The sequence below is a fragment of the Callorhinchus milii genome, unplaced genomic scaffold (genome assembly GCF_018977255.1).
Source record: "Callorhinchus milii isolate IMCB2004 unplaced genomic scaffold, IMCB_Cmil_1.0 Scaffold16, whole genome shotgun sequence".
NCBI lineage: Eukaryota > Metazoa > Chordata > Chondrichthyes > Chimaeriformes > Callorhinchidae > Callorhinchus > Callorhinchus milii.
The window spans coordinates 16,710,418-16,734,007 of record NW_024704757.1 but is presented as its reverse complement, the minus strand read 5'-3'; the positions used below and the strand labels follow the sequence as shown (position 1 = coordinate 16,734,007).

The 23,590-nt window shown below is 44.3% G+C and overlaps 1 protein-coding gene across 3 annotated transcripts; it reads right to left on the bottom strand.

The window, feature by feature from the left end:
* Positions 1–544: 544 nt before the first annotated feature.
* LOC103186881 (monocyte to macrophage differentiation factor 2) lies at positions 545–20,061 on the bottom strand. 3 transcript variants are annotated; one of them, XM_042341268.1, is made up of 10 exons: positions 19,721–20,061; positions 19,100–19,306; positions 17,784–17,955; positions 16,349–16,362; positions 8,061–8,142; positions 4,762–4,922; positions 3,309–3,440; positions 2,487–2,588; positions 2,175–2,244; positions 545–805 (listed from the first exon to the last, which is right to left on the bottom strand). In XM_042341268.1, exons 5-10 carry the CDS (start codon positions 8,136–8,138, stop codon positions 602–604), a joined length of 747 nt encoding a protein of 248 aa, XP_042197202.1. In that variant the 5' UTR covers positions 8,139–8,142; positions 16,349–16,362; positions 17,784–17,955; positions 19,100–19,306; positions 19,721–20,061; the 3' UTR covers positions 545–601. The 3 variants fall into 3 exon arrangements, with proteins under 3 accessions (XP_042197202.1, XP_007904332.1, XP_007904328.1); XM_007906141.2 differs by lacking the exons at positions 3,309–3,440; positions 17,784–17,955; positions 19,100–19,306; positions 19,721–20,061 and adding an exon at positions 3,888–3,962 and having other exon boundaries at positions 16,349–16,482; XM_007906137.2 differs by lacking the exons at positions 17,784–17,955; positions 19,100–19,306; positions 19,721–20,061 and having other exon boundaries at positions 16,349–16,482.
* Positions 20,062–23,590: the final 3,529 nt, after the last annotated feature.

Genomic DNA, 23,590 nt, shown 5'->3' with positions numbered 1-23,590 from the left:
ATCAAGCTCTATTCAGAAAGTAGTTTTCCACAGGTTTCATACGAATGGCTAGAAGTTTTAAAATAGTCTCTAGCTCTTTGTTTAAGTCACTCTTGGGAGGAGTTGGTATGTAAAAAAATACTGGAAAATACACTAACACCCAAGAGCAGGTTAAACAGCCCGTTTTTTTTCCAAACTAACACAAAGCATGTAGACGTTTGCTGATCTAAACCCATGCTAATGGCTGAAAACAGCAATTTTTACATCAAAAAAACTTAATAAATGGGAAATCTGATTGTACAAAGATCTAGTGAATAAAATCACTCAACAGGAAGTCAGGCTGTCTGGGATAAACATGGTTTCTTGCAAATTTGTCCCTGTGACTTTCTAAGCAAATGTAACTATTATAACTTAATTGAACCTTTTAAATAACGCGGCACAATTGATGTGGCGTTGAATGACGCTTTGTGATTTTACTCCAATAAGTGGAATTTTGTGTGCGTCTGTGTGTGTGCACGCGTCTGTGTGTGCGCGTGCGCTTGTGTGTGTGTATGCGGTTTGTGTGCGTGTATGTGCGTCTGTGTGTGTGCGTCTGTGTGTGTGTGTCACAGCCAAGACACCATCATTTGGAAGTCCTGATTGCCAGCATCGCTGGGTGGTACAAATATTTCCAGATGGCGTAGTAATGGACACCAGCTCCAATAGATACGAAAAGGTGCCAAATGGCGTGGGCAAAGGGAATGCGTCCATCGCTCTTGAAGAAAACCATCCCCAAGCAGTAGAAGAGGCCACCCATGAGCATTTCAAACAGCCCCTCAGTGTTAGTCTAGGAGAGAGAATAACACGGCATTAGCTGGTAGGACATCACAAGGGGTTTCAGGCAGAGAAGACCCTCAGCCAATTTAATTTCACTTTCCAGAATCCCCATTCTATTATCTTCCCATGTCAGCTGGGTTGGACAACCTTTTTGGTTGGGCACCACTGAAACAAAATGAATGTTTCTTATTGAATATTCTTGATTTATATGACATCTATTTTGTTTGTTATTTTGGTGGCCACCCAAAATGGTTGCCTCCCCTTCCCCTCCACTGTATTACAGCATCGAGCTGCTGCTTATATGTCTCCAGTGTCCTGGCCTCAGCCACTCTCCATTGCAACTGCTGATCACTCACTCTGTGTGTGTACATGCGCGAGTTTGTAAATAAAGTATAACAGTACTTCCTGTTGTGGCATCTATCTATCCTAAACATGCCCCTTCACAGCCCTAAATCTGTCCCATTGCCTGTGCCTGACAGTGATTGATCCTGGTTCACGCTCTCTATGCTATTTAACATCTCCTGAAACTCTTAAGATTGCTGAGCAGGAAGTGCCGCCATTTTATTAATGCACCAGGAGGAATCGATAGCTCACTGGGAGTCTATTTGTGGCTGCAAAATACCTACACTTCAGTTAAGTCCTGTAGCTCAGTGGTTAGAGCACTCGCTTTGCAAGCGAGAGACCTGAGTTCAATTCCAGTCAGAGGGCGAAACCTCGAGCAAGTTTCCTTACTCCACACAGTGCCTAATAATAATCCCTCCAAAACCAAAAACAATAATAAATTGGTCATTTTCAATCTACGACTGTTTGTGGGACATTGCTGTGCGCAATTGGCTGCCGCGTTCGCCCACAAATATACAGTCAATTCACTTTACAGTATATTCTGTGAAGCGCTTTGGGACGTCTAGAAGACGTGAAAAGTGCTATATCAAATGCAAGGATTATTATTATTATTATTATTATTATTATTATTAAATCCCACCCAACGCAGCTTGAAAAGGTGATCAGACAATTAATATTAGTCACACTCGTCTACATTTTGGTTTTAATGTTTAGGCTTTAATGTATTTTGGCCCTAAACTAGTGACAATAAGCCCCCGGATGAGTTACTGTGTCCCTGGTCACAGTTGCACTGTCTTGAGTTCAACAACAAACTAACCCACAGCAAAAAAATTCTAAAACTGATGCACTCATGAGAGAAATACAGCCATTAATCCACCAAGCTTCTCTAGTACTTTAGCAGCAGAAATGGTGGAGAGTTCAATTTTCTTTTATACCTATCTCTGGATTTGGTTTACAAAATGTGGTCACCCTACGCTAAGCTGGCCTCAGACAGAGGCACTGACAAAGCAGGAAGGCACATGGCACAATTCTCTTACCATTGACAGAACCACTAGGGCTGGGAAGGTACACATAACTGAGTAACAGATCAACTCCACAATTTTGTACCTAAAATAAGAAGGGAGTGGGTTACAAAACTAGAAGAATAGGAAAAATGGAACAAAGATCTCAAAATGTGACCTTGACAATCAGCCCATGAATCGCTGATCACAAGTAAAATGACGTTTTAATTAGTGTTAGTGGTCTTAAACCGAGAGGTAATAATGAGAAGATAGTGAGGAGTATGTACCAAATCCTCCTCACAATGTTCTTCATTCATGTTTCACTCTCAGACAGTCTAGGTAACTCACCTTTCATGAAACAGAAACACATAGATGGTCCCTACACAGGCCATTATCCATATGATCCATCGCATGTGGGATGTCCAGGGTCCCAGCTCCCGTAGCATCAGCCTAGGCAACGGGAAGAGAGCACAGTGACATTAGCTTCCCTTAGCGTGACGGAAGCAAAGGCAGGAGCGCATCACCGAGTGAGGCCGAGAACCGGGATAGACTCGGTGGGTATGATGGGGAGGGGAAAGGAATCCTAGAGGGTGGGGTCACAGTGGCTGAAACCTCAGTTGCTGTAGACTACAGGAGGAATCGATAGCTCACTGGGAGTCTATTCGCTTCCTGATTTCTCCCAATGGATCTCTGCCGAGCTGATGATAATGTACACCACACATCCGTGTCAATGATCAAATTAAGATTCGCTCTTCTGAACAGCACAGTGCCTGAAGACAAGGTAATGCATATAATTTTAGAGTAGATCTCTACTCTCTGCGCATTTCCCCAATGAATAGCCAATGCCAGCAGTCCCCTATTGTACCAATGCTCTGGGAAACAGACAGGATGGAACAGTAAAACACCACACACCAACACTTGCTGTCAGTTCTGGTAAGGGCAGAGTGGAATCCCTAAGTGTTTGCTATCAGCCTCTAATCCAGATTCTGAGCAACTCATTCAGCTGAAGGGCCAGGCAGCATTTTAACATTGCTGGGAGTTGGTCATCAATGAAGAATTTACATGATTAATAAGCTTTCAGTCAATCAGTCAGTCAGTCACGTCATTCTCTTCAACAAACTGATACATTTAGCTTTTTAATTATCTGTCCTAAATTGGTTTGAAGCTTACTTAGCTATTCCAAAACGGGTTGTCAGGTTAATGGATGCTGATTCAGTCCCAGGTGAGGGGTGGCAGAGTGGAGGGTGTGTTGGCGTCATTGTCTTCTTATGCTCAAATCGTGGCCCACTTTTCTTTGACGTTCTATAAATAACCACATTGCTCACGTATAACAATGCAACTAGTTCATTCATTAACTTTTCCTTACATTTGAAATAGCACCTTATCACAATGTTGAAATGCCTCAAAGCGCTTCACAGAATATATTGTAAAGTGGAGTGACTGAGGGAAACGTGGCAGCCAATTTGTGCACAGCAATGTCCCCATAAATGGCCATGATGTGATTGACTAATTTTACTGGGGGTATTGTTGGTCAGAACGACAGGAGAAACTGTCTTCTCTTTTTGAGTAGTGTCCTGGGATCTTTAACATTCACCTGAATACCTAGATGGAACTTTGGCTTAATGTCTCATCCTAAGGATAGCACCTTCAACAATGCAACACATCCCCAGCACAGCCCGTGGCTTTTTGCAGAGCAATTTGTTTTTTTGTTCCTTTGAAGTGCTTACTTGTAGTTGCTAGTGGACTCACCAAGGGGAGTAGGAAGCAGCGATGAAGAAATAGATGACAATTCTGTCAAACATGTGGAAGCAATGCTCCATTGTTCTGGGCAAAGGAAAGGTAGAGAAGACAAGTTGGATAGAATTGCAGGATACAATGCTCACAGTTACACAAAGCCATGTCCTGATATATCATCACTTCCTCCCCACCTACATCAAAGTAACTCTAGCTTTTAAAGTAGCGTTTTGAATGGCAATGGGTAACCTCGATTTCCTTGTGACGGCTGAGGTCTGTCTGTGGGAGAGACAGGACCTTTTGTTCATGGTTCAGTAGCTAATGTACCTCAGGGAAATAGGACTGACAGGACTGCTCTTCATAGCGCCGGCAGACTCGATGGGTCGAATGGCCTCCTTCTATCCTGTAACATTTCTATGGTTCCAATTGAACATCCTCATTCAGTCACACTACAAATTTACGTATTTTAATAAATGCCTTTCACGTCGGGAGGAAGTCCCAAGACTCTTAAACAGATGCGTAAGTGCACGCTTCAAGTTGCACCATTAAACAGTGTTAAACAGTTTGCTAGGAAGCGTGCTTTAAAACCTCCCCTCCCCACCCCATGATTGTATGTTTATAACGAGCTGAGCTGTCTGGTTTATAAATACAGTGTTCATATATGTTCATATGTGCCAGTTTCCTCCAGCGAAGCAGATGGTTGTTGGATCTTTGGGCTGACAATCCAGCGTAGTGTTGGGAAAGTGCTGCATTGTCAGAGATGCCAAAGGAGTGACTAACACTGATCACTGGGAAGCAGTCTCAGGCAGTTGGTTAGGATAGGAGCAGTGTCAACCACAGAGGATTGTTATTATGGGGGCCAAGGATTGTGTGAGCGAACTGCACTCACCGTAAGTGTCTCTTCTTCCAGGAGATGGTGTGAAAGACAGTGGAAACAATGAAAAGGCCACAGAGTCCAAAGCCGTAGATCCAGGCAGAGATCATCTCCCACTGATCGTCCGAAAGGCAGCAGAGGATGAAGCTACCGAGAATACTGGGGACGATCCACAACTAAAAGCAAAAGGCTCACAATAAGAATAGCTTTCTCGCTGGGTTTGCGTTTTGGGACGTCCTCCTGACTTGAAAGGTGCTCTATAAATGTAATTTTGTTGTTGTTGTTGTTGTCATCATTGTGTTCCTCATACATGCCTGCCCTCACTGCCCACCTGCTGCAGAAACAAACATCGGGGGGGATTGGGGTATGTGATGTGATAAGGGCTCAGCCTGGCTCAGTCAGCAGCACTCTTGTCTCTGAGTCAGAAGGTTGGGACTTTGAGCTCCTAGTCCAGCATGACACTCCAGGGCAGTGCTGGGGGGCGGGTTACTTCCTGGAGGTGCCGTCCTTGGGATGAGACATTAAACTGAGGACCTGTCTGTTCTCTTCAGTTGGATGTCAACTATCCCGTGGAAAAATCTTGAAAAGAGAAGGGAGTTTCTTTCCCAGTGTCCTGGCCGACAATCCCCTAGATAAATTAATCATTCACTCCACAGTCGTCAAAAAGTGCCCCCGAACATTTGCACGAGTCGAGGTAAGTGCTTGTTCGATCAGTAGTGTGTTTCCAGTTTTTTCTTGATTGAATATTTCCTGATTTATGCCATAAATCAAGAAATATTCAATCAAGAACATTTATTTTGTTTGCTAACCATACAAGTTGGGCTACCACTGCACTAGAAACAAATGCCACATTATTACATAATAATAATAATGATAATAATTCTTGCATTTGATATAGAGCTCTATCACGTCGTTAAAATCTTTCAAAGTGCTTCACAAAATACACTGTAAAGTCTATCAATTAATAATAACACTTTTAAAATTTGCTCCAATTAAAAAAAGTCTTCCATGCCATCTGCTGAAACCTATTCACGAGGGGAAATTGTTTGACGGCTTTTCCACTAAGAAGTTACATAGAAAGATTAAATTCTACGTCAGCTTTTAACTAGGATCAAGTAATTAGGCTCTTTCTTTCTTTCTGCTTTGGTTATATAACTGGCCTGAAATCTTAGAGCGGATTTGATTTCAGGCATGAAAATCCCCTTCTCTCAGCCCCTCCCAGCCCACATCTCATTATTAAATCTTCAGTCGCGGGTACCCTTCGAATTATTAGGATTAAAGTCTGCTAAAAGCTGTGTTTCCTACCTGCTGGCTTCCAACTAATTCAGGTCACCCAATAGTCTGGGTCACAGGAATAAAATAGACGGTACTTCCTAAAATTAGCATCAGAGCTAGTTTATGGAACGCTTAAGGAATAATTATATTAATAATAATCCTTGCATTTGATATAACGCCTTATCATGTCGTTTGAGACATGTCAAAGCGCTTCACAGTATAGTGCATTGACTGCTTATTTTGTGGGTGAACAAAGAAGCCAATTGCGCACAGCAGTGTCCCACAATCAGCTGTGGATTGAGTGACCAATTTCTTTTGGAGGGATTATTAACCCTGGAAAGTGATCCGCCGATTGATTAACAACCGGGTTCCTACTTACTGCTGGTAAACAGGTGTTTGGAGTGAGGAAACTTACCTAAGGCTTCATCCTGCCCAGGAATGGAACCCGGGTCCTCTCACTTGTGAGGCAGGTGCTCTAACCACTTCACTACAGGATTCAACATTTCATTATAGGCTCCACACTGAGCTACAAGCAATCTGTAACAAGATTGAACTGAATATTTTGGTTCTAATCAGTTTAGTGCAAATGTAGCTCTGGTCATCACAGACAAGGGAACCGAGACAGATCTAAATGATGGAAACGCATTTGTTTGTCATCTCCTCTCTGCCTGAGAATCTAAGATGGCATCTGTGTCTGTTTCTCTGTCGCCTTGTATGGATACAAAATAATCGTTTCCTTACTCCACACGCCTCTGTTTACCAGCAGTAAGTAGGAACCCACTTGTTAGTCGATTGGTAAATCGGTTTCCGTGGGTAATAATCCCTTAAAAAATAAATAACAATTTGGTCACTCCATCCATGACTGTTTGTGGGACACTGCTGTACACAATTGGCTGCCACGTTTCGCTCACAAAATACACAGTCAATGCATTTTACAGTATATCCTGTGAAGTGCTTTGAAACGTCTCGAAGACTTGATAAGGCGCTATATCAAATGCAAGCATTATTATTTATTATTATTGATCAGGTACAATTTTATTTTAACTCTCTCTCCAAGCCGTGACACAAATGCAACCTTAATAACTGAACCGGGTAAAGGAAGCAACCGAGACTTTGCAACCCTCCAGCACTGTTGCTAACAGTAATGATTGTCTGGGGTTTCTTTGAGCTTCCAGACATGGCTGAACTCAATCCGCTCATTAATATTAAATCAGTGGCTTTGTCTCCAAGACCGGATGGGCTTGAATTATTAATTATTCTCCCCATCTGGTCCCACTGCCTTCTGGCCTCTTGTTGTGTTCTGGGCCGGTCTGTTGACTCCTTATTTAATGTCATAATCCAATTACAATGCAGTTATTAGCACATCAAAACACTTCATAGAGCTTCATAGAGTTTTCCATTAAAGTGTAGTAACTGTGTTACCGTAGGCAATTTCTGCAAAGCAATGCCCCTCAAACTGCTAGGAACTGAAGGACAATTTTTAAAAATCTGGGACATTAGTGCCTAAAATACAGGAAGAAACTCGCTTCTCTTTTCGAATAGTGCCTGAGTACATTTAAAATCCACCTGAACAGGCAGGCTGGACGTCAGTTTATTAAATCTCATCCAAAGTTCGGCACCTGTGACAATGCAACAACAACAGCAACAAATTACACTTGTAAAGCGCCCATCACGTCAGAAAGACGTACCAGAGCGCTTAAAAATGTATATTCCCCCTACACACATGCACACAGACACATACATACAGACACATATACACGCACACACAGACACACACATACAGACACACACCCACATACAGAGCACTGCATTAAGTTGTCAGCCTGAGAGCTATCAGCCATAATCTTTGAGTTTTGATTTCATCGTTCCTAAATCCCGATCCTACAGTTCCCCTATTACAGGATTAAGCTGCTCAGACGCTCTTCCTGCGCTGCAGCCACTGAATGACCATGGTGCAAACAGTGACTTTATGTTGCTGACACAGTGTGTGTCTGTCTTACCCCAAAGTCAATCACTTGATACCCTGAGGTGTGACTTACTGCGTGGGTGGCACAGTTAGCTGCGTGCTCGTACTCTGTTGGCTGATATCTTCGATTGGCAGGCACTCTAGTATTCATAAACCTGTTGGGGAAAAAACACAGGAGAAAATACAGTAACTTGCTTTGTGAATGGGCGTCCAAGCCGAACAGATGGTCTTGATGATTTGCCGTGACCGGCATTCTCCTAGTTTCTTCCTCTCAGTGCTGACAGGTTGTCCCTTCCAGTAAATACTCTAGAATCAAAGAATTAAGCAGCACAGAAGGAGGCCATTCTGGCCATCATGTCTGTGCTGGCTCTTTGAAAGAGCTTCCAAATCAATTCCACTCCCCCGTTCTCTCCCCATAGCCCTGCAAACTTGTCCTTCCCAAATAATTATCTAGACTTAGATTTTTTTTCTTAGGACTTCAGAAGAGTAAATTTTGGCCAAATGTTGATCTTAAATGTCACCTTAATTATAAGAATTATCGAAACCCTGCCTCAGAATCCACTATTCTTGTAGTGTAGTGGTTAGAGCACTCGCAAGCAAGGACCCGGGTTCGATTCCCAGGCAGGGCGAAATCATAGTCAAGTTTCCTTACTCCTCACGCCTCTGTTTACCTAGCAGTAAGCAGGAACCCAGTTGTTAGTCGATTGGTGGATCGCTTTCCGAACCCCTTCAGTCAGGTTTCCGTGCTGCCCATAGCACAGAAACTGCCCTGGTCAAGGTCACCAATGATATCCTGACCATCTGTGACCAGGGCTCCCTCTGCCTCCTCGTCCTCCTCGACCTATCGGCAGCATTCGATACGGTCGACCACACTATCCTCCTCCACCGCTTGTCCTCCAACCTCAACCTTCAAGGCACAGTCCTTGAGTGGTTTAGGTCGTACCTTTCTCACCGTCTTCACTTTGTCTCGACGAATGGCTTCTCCTCCACCCCCCGCACTGTCTCATGTGGTGTCCCTCAGGGCTCTGTCCTTGGTCCCCTCCTCTTCACCCTCTATATGCTCCCCCTTGGTGACATCATCCGCAGACATGGAGTTAACTTCCACATGTATGCGGATGACACCCAACTCTACCTTTCCTCCTCTACTCTCAACTCCACGACCCCCGATGTCCTGACAGCTGCCTGTCCGACATCGAGTCCTGGACGAGAGACAACTTTCTTCAGCTCAACGTGCGAAAAACCGAGGCCCTCCTGATTGGCTCACGTCAGCGCCTCCGCACCTCAGGCGCTGACACCATCAGCATCCAAGGCTGCACTCTCCACCTCTCAAAGCCAGTCAGGAACCTCGGCGTTTTGTTCGACCCTGAGCTGTCCTTTCTCCCTCACATCCGCACCACAACTGGCACCGCCTTCCATCACCTCCGGAACATCGCCAGACTACGGCATTACCTCACCCCTCACGCTGCTGAAACCCTGGTCCACGCCTTTGTCACCTCAAGGCTGGACTATGGGAACTCTCTCCTCGCCGGCCTTCCCGCCACCTCCCTCCACAAGCTGCAGGTCATTCAGAACTCTGCAGCTCGTGTACTGTCCCGCACCAGGCTTCGGGACCACATCACTCCCACCCTCGCTCGCCTCCACTGGCTCCCCATCCCCCAGAGGATTGATTTCAAGATCCTCATCCTCACCTACAAGGCCATTCACGGCCTTGCTCCCTCCTACCTCTCCAACCTACTATCCCCCTACCTACCTGCCCGTACCCTCCGTTCCTCTGGCTCCGGTCTGCTCCACGTCCCCCGCCCCAATCGCCCTACCATCGGTGGTCGGGCCTTCAGCCTCTCAGCCCCTAGGCTCTGGAACTCTATCCCCCAGTGCCTTCGCCTTGCTTCCTCCCTCTCCTCCTTCAAGGCCGGTCTCAAAACCTTTCTCTTTGACCGAGCCTTCAGCTCCCCTCTCGACTCTCTTCCCCCTCCTCGCTCCCTCCCTTCCCTCCCCTCACCCTGACCATTTCCCCCCTGCTTGGGTCATGACCCAACTGTGCAGCGCCTTGGGACGTCCTCCTGACGTGAAAGACGCTTTATAAATGGAATCTTGTTGTTGTTGTTGTTTCCGGGCGTAATATTCGCTCAAAAAAAAATTTGATCACTCAATCCACAATTGTTGTGGGACAGTGCTGTGTGCAATTTACATTTTGTCTACAAAATATACAGTCAATTCACTTTACAGTATATTCTGTGAAGCACTTTCAAACGTCTCAACAACGGGATATCAAATGCAAGGATTATTATAAGACCTGGTGTTAATTTCACCCCATTTAATGCCAATATCTGAAAGGAAAGATCCAAGCCACGGTTTTCCTGGTGTTGCTTGAAGTGAATGAACAAGGAGTATTTATTTCTGGACTAATGAAAGTACTGAAATACTCTGGAGAGGATGAGTGACATGTCTGAAATCGAGCATTATTTTTATTACTCTCCAGGGTGTCAGCCTGGCTCAGAGACATTCTTGCTCTGGATTCAAGCCCTACTTCAGGAATCTGAACTCACATAGATTTGGCTGGGACTCTGATACAATGCTGATGTGGGGAGGGTTGCATCTTCAGAGGGTCATCCTTCGGATGAGATGTTAAACCGAGATTCCCATCTGTCTGTTAGGTGGACCTTAAAGATCCCATGTACTACTTGAAAAGAGAAGGGAGTTCTCTCTCCAGGTGTCCTGGCCAACAATCTCCCAGACACAATTATTCATTCACCTGGTGGTTGTTTTGTGAGACAATGTTATTCCATGTTCACCTATAAGGTACACAGGCACTACACTCTCCAGAATATCCTGTCAACAGCTTTGAGATGTCTTCCTAATGTGAAACATGCTAAAGCAAATATAAAAATTATTATTAGTAGTGGTATTTTACAGGTTATGCAAGATTTGGGAAGAAGAAATACAGAGGAAAGAGAGCGTAACAGACCCTCAAATCATAACCCAAATCATCGTCATCTGGATTTTACTCAATGAGAATTCTTCAAAGCATTAAAGCAAGTAAATGTGATGAAATCTGGAATGAAAGCAGTTTATCGGCTGCAGATTTGTCTTGAAAGGGATGAATCACTTTCTAATGCATTTGAAACAGCGCTTCCTAGACACCGGGATAGAGAAACTCTTTTTTCGAATAGTGTCATGGGATCTTTAACGTCCACCTGAACAGGCAGACGGAACCTTAGTTTAACGTCTCATCTGAAGGACGAAATAATGTTGAAAACGATGATCTCGGGGGGAAGCTTGTGGCAAAAGCATTGATCATGTTACCTGTAGCGGCTTTGGAATTACAGAGTAAATGATGCACAACATACACAACAGAGTAGACCTTCGTACTTCAGGGAATTAAGAGGATCAACACACAGATCCTTGTCGAAACACATGGTAATTTTTCTTTGGGGACCACATTGCCACCTGTGTTCCTTTTGCTCACAGTTTCCTACTCCCTCTCTACTCTCAGGTCTCAGCCTGGCTCACTTGGAAGACCTCTTGCCTCTGAGTCAGACGATTGTGGGTTCGAGCCCCCAGCTCGGTACAGCACAGCACAGACATATTGGGAAAGATCAGAGGAATCAGTTAGAGTAGACAGCTCCAATGGGGGAGCGAGCATCAGGATACGCCGAATGGTGAAAAGGCAAGGAGAGCTCCAGGGAGGAAGCGAGTGCCAACACACACATGATGGGCTGAATGGCATCCCATTGTGCTGTAAAGTTTCCATAAATTTATCGTCCATCAGCCAGTGGCCCAACAACAGAGCGAGTAATTCACGCAAGTGGAAGATAGCCAAAAATCACCAAGTCACTCAAAGGGCAGATGAGAGGAGGGAGGGAGGGACAGAGGGACCGTGCTGAGGTTATAGGAGCCAAAGCTGTCCACTTATTCCACTGAATAACAAGAGACAGGTTCCACTGTAACCGCTCCCAGTGAGTTGCACACAAACCAGTTGTTGTAGCCAGTTTCTGACTCCCAACATTACACAAGATGGAATTAATAATCCCTCCAACACCAAAAACAATAATAAATTGGTCATCTTCAATCTACGACTGTTTGTGGGACATTGCGTTGCGCAATTGGCTGCTGCGTTCGCCCACAAATATACAATCAATTCACTTTACAGTGTGTTCTGTGAAGCGCTTTGGGATGTCCTCCTGACATGAAAAGCGCTATATCAAATGCAAGGATTATTATTATTATTATTATTAAATCCTGATTGCAGTTTTCTGTTCATCTACATTCCAACCACATTCCTGTTTATCCACTTGACACACAGTCTGTGAAATTATTCTTCTCATTGTGTTGCTCTGCCCTGTTGTTGCCGAGCAACAGCATTAAAACCGTAGGTTGATTTATTTTAGGAGTCAGATTTCTTTTCTCTTCCCCCCCTCCCTGACTTGAGATGTATCAACGACATAACAAGGCACTATATGAAATGCAAGGATGATTATTATCAACTTTCCATTTTATTCAGTACACTTGTCTAAAAAGAGTCTAAATTGCTCAAAATGTTGCCGGGGCGACCAATTGAAGGTGCTGCTTTTTGGGGGGCGGGGGTGCAAAGTTAAAGACTGAATCGTAGAAAATCCAGAAGAGACAGTCCGTGGGATCTGAAGCCAGTTTAAACTTCTGATCTATTTGCTCAGCACTTTATGTCAAGTGATTTCACTGCCTCAAAATGTTAGTCATTTTGTCTCACCTAATCTGAATGAATCATAATTACCACTCTCTGATTCGGCTTTTCACTGTAATGACAAAATACTCATGGCTCCCAGTTTAGGTGGAGGTTAACTACCCGGCTGCATTGTTCCTCTCTCCTGGGATCCGAACCAACGAACCGCCAGATAAAACCCATCTTTCACTTCATGGATGTTTGTGGGACACTGGCTGTGTGCAAGTTGGCTGCCATGTTCACCTACAAATAGAGTCCCTCCAGGGAAAGCATGCACATACCATTCCAACAATCTATCTCTGGAATTTCCATGTGTAGGTGGGATGCATGGAATTCTCAGTTTGGTTTGGAGACTCTTAAGCAACGGTGATGGGTTTCTGCATGTGTCAGACACTGGCTGATGAGCTGAACACACTGAGCCAGTGTGTATCAGTCTACCACAGACCCAACATAATTGAGACTTCATATCAGGATCATGTGGGACAGTAGATGAGGGGTGGCAAAACTGCAACATTTCATAACAGATTTGATGTGATAATTCTGAAATGTCGCAAATTCCACAGAGCTTTACATACTTAATTGTCTGAGTGACAAACAAATGAGTGAAAGTGAATGTCTGGCTTTCCCTTTAAGAGAACCAGGCAGACCCTGTGATGGGAGAGGCTGGAGATAAGAGTGTAGGGAAATGTTACATTTAGATTTTTCAGCAGTTTTTAAAATCTAGTTTCTGTGCAATGGCAGAAAATGACCTTTGCCTTGGCTCCCAGTGAGCAGACAGCTGTGTTTATCAGTGTTTGCCATCCAAGCACCAGCAGAGACAGAACAAACTCAGGGCTTTTCCAAGGTTCCTGAGATTTAAGGAACAAGGACAAGTTTTAGTGTCTTTGATTGATTCGAGCATTTCACATTGTGCCTGTAATGTTGAAATGTCTCTAAGTGATTCACAGGTGAAGTGACTGTATTTTGTGGATGAACTCAGCAGCCAATTTGTGCAAAGCAATCTCCCGCGGACAGCCATTGAGTGAAAGGTAAATGATATGGAGTTGGCCAGGACACCTGGAAAAACTCCCCTTTTCTCCCTGATTAGTGTCATGGAATCTTTACAATACAAAATTAAGTTTGTATAGCACCTTTCACGTTCGTTTAAAGTCCACCTGAACAGGCAAATGGGACCTCATTGTAGCATCTCCTCCGAAGGTCGGCACCGCCAACAATGATGCAGTGAGCTGCCCCCAGCACTAACCTGTAATTAGTGAGCTAGAATGGGGGGACTTTCACTCTGTTACATAGTGTTGGCAAAATTCACAACTCCGTTGAAAATAACAGGTGAGGCATAGGTTGAGCTCTATCTTTCTGTGCTGAACACAGGACTGTATGGCGCAGTGAATCAGCTATGATCTCTGCGCCTGCATTGATGCCCAGCTCACACTGTTAGGACTGAGCCCTTGTCTCTCTGCCGAATAACTGCAAGTGAGCACTGCCAACCAAGCAGGCTATATTCTCACACTTATACTGAGTTTCACTCTGCTCCCCATCCCCGCCTTTTGGCACATCTTAAAATTCCTGTAGATGTAATGGATTAAGTGAAGGGAGAATGTTCAATTACTATAATAATAAACAATCCTTGCATTTGATATAGGGCCCTATCATGTCATTGAGACGTCTCAACGCCTTTCACAGAATATACTGTAAAGTTAATTAATTGTGTATTTTTGGGACAAAACATGGCAGCCAACTGCACACAGCAGTGTCCCACAAGCAGTCATTGATTTTTATCCCTGGAAAACCATCTGCCAATTAACTAACAAGAAGGGTTCTACTTACTGCTAGGTAAACAGATGCATGTGGAGGAAGGAAACTTGCCTAAAGTTTTGCCCTGACCTGCCTGGAAATCGAATCCAGGTCCGATCGCTTGTGAGTAACCATGAAGCTTACAGGACTCCCTCCCTGAGGAATTAACACTACACAGTAATGCAATGAAGAGGCATTTTACACTGAGAACACCCAGTACTTCATCCATTCTCTCTCGGTGTCCAGTAACATAATCCTTGCATTCGATACAGTGTCTGAAACAGTTTCATAAATAATTACTCCAAAGTGTGGTGACTATGTGTTTGTGGGGATATTGGCCAGGACATCAGCAGAAAAGCAGGAGAGTTCGACTAAATGGAAAGCTCTTTCAGAGATCCTGCACAGACAATGATGGGTCAAGTGGCCTCCATCTGTGCTGTAAATATCTTTGGTTCTACGTCCATAATGGGATGAGAGAAACAGCTAAGGAACACAACTCCTTCATTGTCCTAACCCAAGAATATTGTTTCCCTGGATCCTCCAGTACTCTCCACTAAATTGGTTAATCAATGTCCCATGACCATGACCATGACTATGATAGATTCCACCCCGTCAGTTTATTGTAATTTCTTGTAATTGACACACAAAGCTCCTGAATCATCTTGAAAAATTATTATTATATTATTATTATATGCAGAGATTGGGCTTGTATTTACCCTCAATTGGTAGAACACAACATTCCATCCACAATAAATCCTTGGTATATCCAGGCAGCCGTAATGGGGGGGTGGGGGGGGGAATAGAGAGAGAGAAAGAATTGGAGGGCAAATCAGATAAGAGGTGAATCAGCGCTGTTCTTGTGCACTTCAAGAGGGCGGTAGAACAATCACAACAACAACAAATTATATTTCACGTCGGAAGGGCATCCCAAAGCACTAGACAGAATGCATGATTCAGTGTGTAATATCGTGTTACTCGTGATAAAGGGTGAAACACTGTGATGGCTCTTTTATTCCTTCTCCCTAATAGGAAACACTGGGGCCATTTATATGGTTCTGCTAATTCTCGCCAACTTCGTAATTTTGCTCTGTAATCTTACTGATCCCTTATTAAATTAACCTATTTAGCTTTTTCTAGTTTTTCTAACTATGTCAACAAACTTAGGCAAAGAGAAAATCCAGAATATTTGGTTTATTTCAGATGTGCTCACTGAAATGATGCAAACCAGTCAGTGAAACATTAGCTGTACGTAAACTGGATGAAATAAGAGTTTACGCTATTTTTCAAACAACAAAGAAACTTTTTGAGTGAACAGAATAATCGAGTTGAGCTGTGATCACAATGTGATAGTAATGGACACACTGTCACAAAGCCTTCACCCTCAATTCAACAATTTAGCACAATGTTACCCTCCTATACACTGAGGTGTTAGCTCACTAACTGTGTATTTGAAGGTGAACCAGCCACTGAAACATTAGTTGTACGTAAACAAGATGAAATAACAATTTATGCAGCAGCCAAGTTTGCACATAGTAATGTCCCCAAAACAGCCAGAAAGCAGAGAAACAATTAAATCTGGGTGATTGTTGGCCAAGGCACCAGGAGAAAGAAAGTCCCTTCTTTTTTAAAATAGTGCCGCAGGATTGTTAATGTCCACTTGCACACACAGAGAGGAGCTCGGTTTAACGTCTCATCCGAAGGACAGCACCTCTGACGATGCAACACCCCCCTAGCACTGCATTGGTGCGTCAGCTTAGACTATGTGATTCCAAGTCTCCAACGTGGGGCTTCAACCTACAACCTTCTGACAATTATATACAGTACAATAAAAGGAAATTAAATCGACAATTAATTCCAAAGTGTTCACTCACCTGGCAAACTTGGTCTTTTGGAAATCCAGCATTGTTGAGAAGAAGCAAAGTCTTTTTCTGATTTTAGCAGCATTGGGACTGTGTAGAGAGCCAGACAGACAGAGAGACAGCGAGAGACAGACAGACAGACAGACAGACAGACAGACAGACAGACAGACAGACAGACAGACAGACAGACAGACAGACAGACAGACAGACAGACAGACAGACAGACAGACAGACAGACAGACAGACAGACAGACAGACAGACAGACAGACAGACAGACAGACAGACAGACAGACAGACAGACAGAGAGACAGCGAGAGACAGACAGACAGACAGAGACAGACAGACAGACAGACAGAGACAGACAGAGACAGACAGACAGATAGAGACAGACAGATAGAGACAGACAGAGACAGACAGACAGAGACAGAGAGACAGAGAGACAGAGACAGACAGACAGACAGACAGACAGACAGAGAGACAGACAGACAGACAGACAGACAGACAGACAGACAGACAGAGACAGACAGACAGACAGACAGACAGACAGACAGACAGACAGACAGACAGACAGACAGACAGACAGACAGACAGACAGACAGACAGACAGACAGACAGACAGACAGACAGACAGACAGACAGACAGACAGACAGACAGACAGACAGACAGACAGACAGACAGACAGACAGACAGACAGACAGACAGACAGACAGACAGACAGACAGACAGACAGACAGGACAGACAGACAGACAGACAGACAGACAGACAGACAGACAGACAGACAGACAGACAGACAGACAGACAGACAGACAGAGACAGACAGACAGACAGACAGACAGACAGACAGACAGACAGACAGACAGACAGACAGACAGACAGACAGACAGACAGACAGACAGACAGACAGACAGACAGACAGACAGACAGACAGAGAGCTCGCTGTCCTGTGCGCGCTGATCACAGATGGCGATGGCTGAGCTTGTGCAGGACGCAGAGTTGCACCGAGACGCACAGCTCCATCTCACCCACTCTGTGGGAAACTTCAATCCCAGGGTTTTGACCTCAGACTTTAGTGACCACCTACTCGGGCTCCAACTTCACCTCCTCCGCATCACACCCTCTCCTCTCACTTGTAAAGTTACAACAAAGCTGAGACCTCTCCCCCCTCCGAGAGATCAAAACAATTCCTGATTTGATGCTGTGCAAAAAAATGCTACCAACTGTCCAAAGGTCTATTTTGTTTGTTTTTCTCTATGTATTGGATGAAATTAACAAGTAGCAAAAGGGGGATAGAGTTACAGAGAGTTAAAGAAACAGTGACAAACATTGCAAATAGGAGAGAGGAAGGAATAAAGTGATACGAGATGTATTTTATTTATCTATTTGTCTATCTATGTATCTACTACAGTAAATGCTATATTTATTTGTCCCAGAATTGTAAACTTACCAAATTTCAAATGGAAGAAGTCAGGAATGATTGCAAAATGCATCAATTTCCAAGGGAGGGAATGTTACAGGAATCTGCTGACAGGATTTGATGGCTTCAGTGTCCACATTGCTGTATACGATGCCGGGTATTTTTTTAATGCATTTTTTTCCCCTTCAGGCGCTCTTTTCCTCTTGTTGTTTTAAGAGGAGAGAAAAAGACAGGGAGAGACACAGAGAGAGAGAGAGACATCAACAAGAACAAGGCTCATCCACATCTTTCATTTCTCAACACAATTGAATGTTCATCCGGAAACCTCCCATCACAAGCCTCCCGGGATGTCACTGTTTCCTGCTCATGTTTAGCTGTAAATGTGTTTCTGTAACTAACAGCGATTCAAAAATATATAAAGACACAAACAAAGTCAACCAGAATTGCCATCCCAGCCCATACTTAAAGCGAGAAGGACCTCTGTGAAGAGCAGCCAATTCCCCGCATTTCTCTGGCTGAAGGTTCAGGGACAATAATTTTGCTACCAAACGAGTTGACCCAATTTTTAAAGCAATTTTTTTTTACCGTCGCATGTGATTGGAGCTCATGTGAATTATAGCCAATGGATCAAAAATGAAACCCAATTCCTATTTTCCTTTTCATTAAACTTGTCCTGCAAGTCAACAGCCCCCCTCCCTCCCATAATATTGATCATTCACTTCAGGCTGTTTGTGGGACATCCTGTGAGCAAATTGACTGCGATGTTCACTACAAAATACACAGTCACTACACTTGACAGTAAAATCCTGTGAAGTGCTTTGAAATGCAAGGATTATTAAATGCAAGCCCAAGCACTCCAGGATGCTACCCCATGTCAAGGGCACTAGATAAATGTAAGTTGTTGTATTATTACTGTCACACATGACAAGCGCCACACAGTGAGCCGCCCACATTAAACACAGGAGGGATCGATGCACATAGTACACTTGCCAATAATTCTGAATAGGTTTTTGACTCAATGGTGGAGACAGGCAGCAACTTGCATTGCCCTGAACTGAGAGTCAGCAGCTCAATTGAAGGATGTAATCACCATCTTCACTTTCCCAGGAGAGCAATCTGGTCATCACTTTTAAAATGATTGTCTCTTCTTTAGGCTCCCTCCAAAAAAAATAATTTTGTCACTCAATGCATGAGGGTTTATGGGACACTGCTGTGCACTATTGGCTGCCGGATTTTGCCCACAAAATATAGTCAATTCACTTTACAGTCTATTCTGTGAAGCGCTTTCAGATGTCTCAATGACGCGATAAGGCTATATCAAAATGCAAGAATTATTATTGACTCACTGTCCAATTATTCTACTCTCTGCTGTGAAGAGGGGCTTTGGCTGCTCTCCCTCTGATCGCTGGCATTCCTGATGCCCGATTGGTCAAAGCTGACTCACACAGTCAGAAATCCAATGCCGAATCCTGTAAAGTCATAGACCTGGCCTGATTTACACAGTTAGAGGGATGTGGGCTGCAGAGTTCTGGATGGTCTGGAGCTTGTGAAGGCTGGAGATGTGGATTAAATAACAACAAATACTACTTACATTTGTATTGCGCTATTTATGCAGGACAACAAATCTTAAGGCTGCAAAGCAACATTAAAGACAATTAGAACCTGTTTTCCAGCATTAAGAGGAAATGTGTTGGTGACGGAAGTGGTGAATATCAATATTTCACTGAACATAGCTTGCAAAGTGCGGATCAATGACACTCTATGAAGCAGAATGAGATTACCCCTGGTAACTAATGCTGATTGTAACCAACTAAAGTCAGACCTGACATAACACTGCGCTATTGAAGATTCCCCCCTCTTTATGTTTCTTACTGTTACTTCCCCTTTGTGTATCATTCATGTGAATGTCCAGAGGGTAGACAAGGCAACCAGTTCCTATTTGCCAATGTTGTGAGACTCCCACTGACCTTGAATTCCTCTCTGGAGTCACCAGGAAGCATGTAGTCTTACTGCTGCCCCCTACTGACTGGCCTCCACAGTCACTGCTGAACAGCCTCCAGAGTTTCAGAGATGACCAACAATTTTTCACTGAGTGTCATCTCTGTACATTAAAGGGCTTGATTCTTCGGTTGGTCTAAAAGGTGATTTAAGAGTGTTTAGGCCCTTCTGTAGGATAGCTATACAGTAGGTCAGGTGTTCATCCACAAAATTCACAGTCACAACACCTATAATGAAGTGAAAGAATTATTAAACATAATTTCAATATCAACCAGGAGAACCTTTCTGCGTGGGTCCAAATACAGGGTGGGTCACAACCCAACCCCCCCCCCGCCCCTCTCTCTCAAACACACCTGGTCAACTGCACCTGCTACAAGTGGATCCAAAAATTGGGAAGAAAATTTGTTTGTACATATGACAAAGCTCCCAGACCAAGAAACATAATAGCCTGATTGGTAATGTTGACATAACGAGTGACTATCCGGTTACAGTGACTTAATCCTTGTTCTACAGAGACTCTCCAACACTCTTCTGTAACAACAACAACAATCATGACTCATGAAGCATTTCATCCCTCGTATGTTCTAGACTACATTAAACTTATTGGTAATAATAATAATAATAATCCTTGCATTTGATATAGCGCTTTTCACGTCGGGAGGACGTCCCAAAGCGCTTCACAGAATATACTGTAAAGTGAATTGACTGTATATTTGTGGGCGAAACGCGGCAGCCAATTGCGCACAGCAATGGCCCACAAACAGTCATGGATTGAAAATGACCAATTTATTATTGTTTTTGGTTTTGGAGGGATTATTATTAGGCTCTGTGTGGAGTAAGGAAACTTGCCCAAGGTCTCGCCCTCTGCCTGGAATTGAACTCAAGTCTCTCGCTTGCAAAGCGAGTGCTCTAACCACTGAGCTACAGGACTCCACAAATACAGTCGTCTGCCCATTACACGATCTTCTTTCCACAAACTTTGCAGAATTTGCATCTTTATTCACTCACCCTAATTCAATCTTATAAGGAATTCAAATAAATAACCAAGATTTCCACTCTCTACTGTTAGGCTCTGGCAGCATCAACCTCCATGGTTGCACACTACAACTCACCAAGCCAGTCAGGAACCTGGGTGTCTTGTTCGACCCTCAACTGTCTTTTCTTCCACACATCCAAGCCATGACCCACTCTGCCTTCCCTCACCTCCGTAATATCGTCCCACTCTGCCACTCCCTCAGCACTCAAGCCTCTGAAACCCTTGTTCATGCCTTCATCACCTCCAGACTCGACTATGCAAACTCCCTGCTTGTCGGCCTTCCCAACCTCCCTCCACTGGCTGCAGATCATCCATAACTCTGAAGCCCGTGTCCTCTCCCGCACCAAACTCCGTGACCCCATCTCTCCCACTCTTGCCCGACTCCACTGGCTCCCTATCCTTCAGAGGATCCAGTTCAAGATCCTGGTCCTCAACTACAAAGCCCTCCATGGCCTCGCCCAACCCGACCTCTGTGACCTGCTAACCCCCTACCAACCCGCCCGCTCCCTCGGCTCAGCCGGCTCTGGCCTGTTCCACGTCCCCCACTCCACCATTAGCGGGAGAGCCTTCAGCCACTCTGCCACCAACCTCTGGAATTCCATCCTCTAATCACTCCGCCTCACCTCCTCCTTAGCCTCCTTCAAGTCCCACCTCAAAACCCTCCTCTTCGACCATGTCATCAGCCACCCCCCCTTCGCCTCCTCTCTCCCCCCCGACCCCAGCTCGGGTCTGAAATGCTGTCACTGTCCAGCGCCTTGGGATGACCTCCCGATATGAAAGGCGCTGTACAAATGTAATCTTGTTGTTGTTGTAATTGTAAGAATTATTATTAATAAGGATTATTACAATAATGATTATATTGAAAGCTATTATATTAAAGATTATTATAAATAATAAGGATTGTTATATTAAGGATTATGACATTGAGAACTATTATATTTATATATATTAATTTAATCCACAAAACACACAGTCATTACACTTTACAGTATATTCTGTGAAGCGCATTGAGACGTCTCGAAGACGTGATAAGGCACGGTATCAAATGCCAGGATTATTATTATATTAATGATTATTATTAACAATAATGATTATTATTAACAATAATGAGGATTATTATTGATGAGGATTATTATTGATGAGGATTATTATTGATGAGGGTTATTATTGATGAGGGTTATTGGCGATGAGGGTTATTGTTAGTGATGAGGATTATTGTTAGTGATGAGGGTTATTGTTAGTGATGAGAGTTATTGATGATGAGGGTTATTAGTGATGAAGGTTATTATTAGTGATGAGGGTTATTAGTAATGATGAGGGTTATTAATGATGAGGGTTATTGATGATGAGGTTTATTGATGATGAGGTTTATTGATGATCAGGGTTATTGATGATGAGGGTTATTAGTGATGAGGGTTATTGATGATGAGGATTATTAGTGATAAGGGTTATTGATGATGAGGGTTATTGATGATGAAGTTTATTGATGATGTTTATTGATGATGAGGGTTATTGATGATGAGGGTTATTAGTGATGAGGGTTATTGATGATGAGGGTCATTGATGATGAAAGTTATTGATAATGAGAGTTATTAATGATGAGGGCTGTTGATGATGAGGGTTATTGATGATGAGAGTTATTAGTGATGATGGGTATTGATGATGGGGGTTATTGATGATGAGACTTATTAGTGATGATGGTTATTGATGAGGGTTATTGATGATGAGAGTTATTAGTGATGAGAGTTATTGATGATGAGTGTTATTGATGATGAGAGTTATTAGTGATGATGAGGGTTATTGATGATGAGAGTTATTAGTGATGATGGTTATTGATGATGAGGATTATTAGTGACAAGGGTTATTGATGATGAGGGTTATTGATGATGAAGTTTATTGATGATATTTATTGATGATGAGTTATTGATGATGAGGGTTATTAGTGATGAGGGTTATTGATGATGAAGGTTATTGATGATGAGCGTTATTGATGATGGTTATTGATTATGAGGGTTATTGATGATGAAGGTTATTGATAATGAGTTATTAATAATGAGGGCTGTTGATGATGAGAGTTATTAGTGATGATGGTTATTAGTAATGAGGGTTATTGATGATGAGGGTTATTGATGATGAAGATGAACAGGGGATTGAGTCCTTGTTGTTGAGGGGGAGGGGCGGAGTTTGGCGCATGCGCAGTGTGGGCGGAGCTGCACAAACACCGGGAGCTGCGGCGGCGACACCGGGACCAGAAACAACAACAACTACTGCCGCACCGGCACCGGCACCCCCGCCCCCCCACACCCCCTCCCCCTCCCCCCCACACCCCCTCCCCCGCCCCCCCGCCCCCCACACCCCCTCCCCCGCCCCCCCACACCCCCCCAGTCAGGGACACACGGAGTCGGGGCCACAGCAGCCAATATCCGGGGCTCCCCCACCCGGGGGGAGAGTAACAGGGACAGAGAGAGGAACCCCCCCCCACACACCCCCCCCCACACACACACACATCCCCCCCCCCCCCCCCCACACACACCCCCCCACACACACACACACACAACCCCCCCCACACAGACACACCCCCACACATCCCCCCCCCCCCCACACCCCCCCACACATCCCCCCCCCCACACACAGATCCACCCCCACACACACACACAGACACCCCCCCCCACACACACACACACAGACACCCCCCCACACACACACACACACCCCCCCCCCGCACACAGACACACACACCCACAGACACCCCCCCACCCACACAGAGACAGAGGGAGGACCCCCCCCACACGCCCCCCCCCCC

Coding starts and splice junctions, on each gene's coding strand:
- LOC103186881 (XM_007906137.2), bottom strand. CDS start 16,380: ATGCTGGATTTCCAAAAGACCAAGTTTGCCAG. Junction 2,589..3,308: donor ACCCGTTTTGGAATAGCTAA/GTAAGCTTCAAA, acceptor CCCGTTGCCTAG/GCTGATGCTACGGGAGCTGG. Junction 2,245..2,486: donor GTGTTTCTGTTTCATGAAAG/GTGAGTTACCTA, acceptor TTCTTATTTTAG/GTACAAAATTGTGGAGTTGA.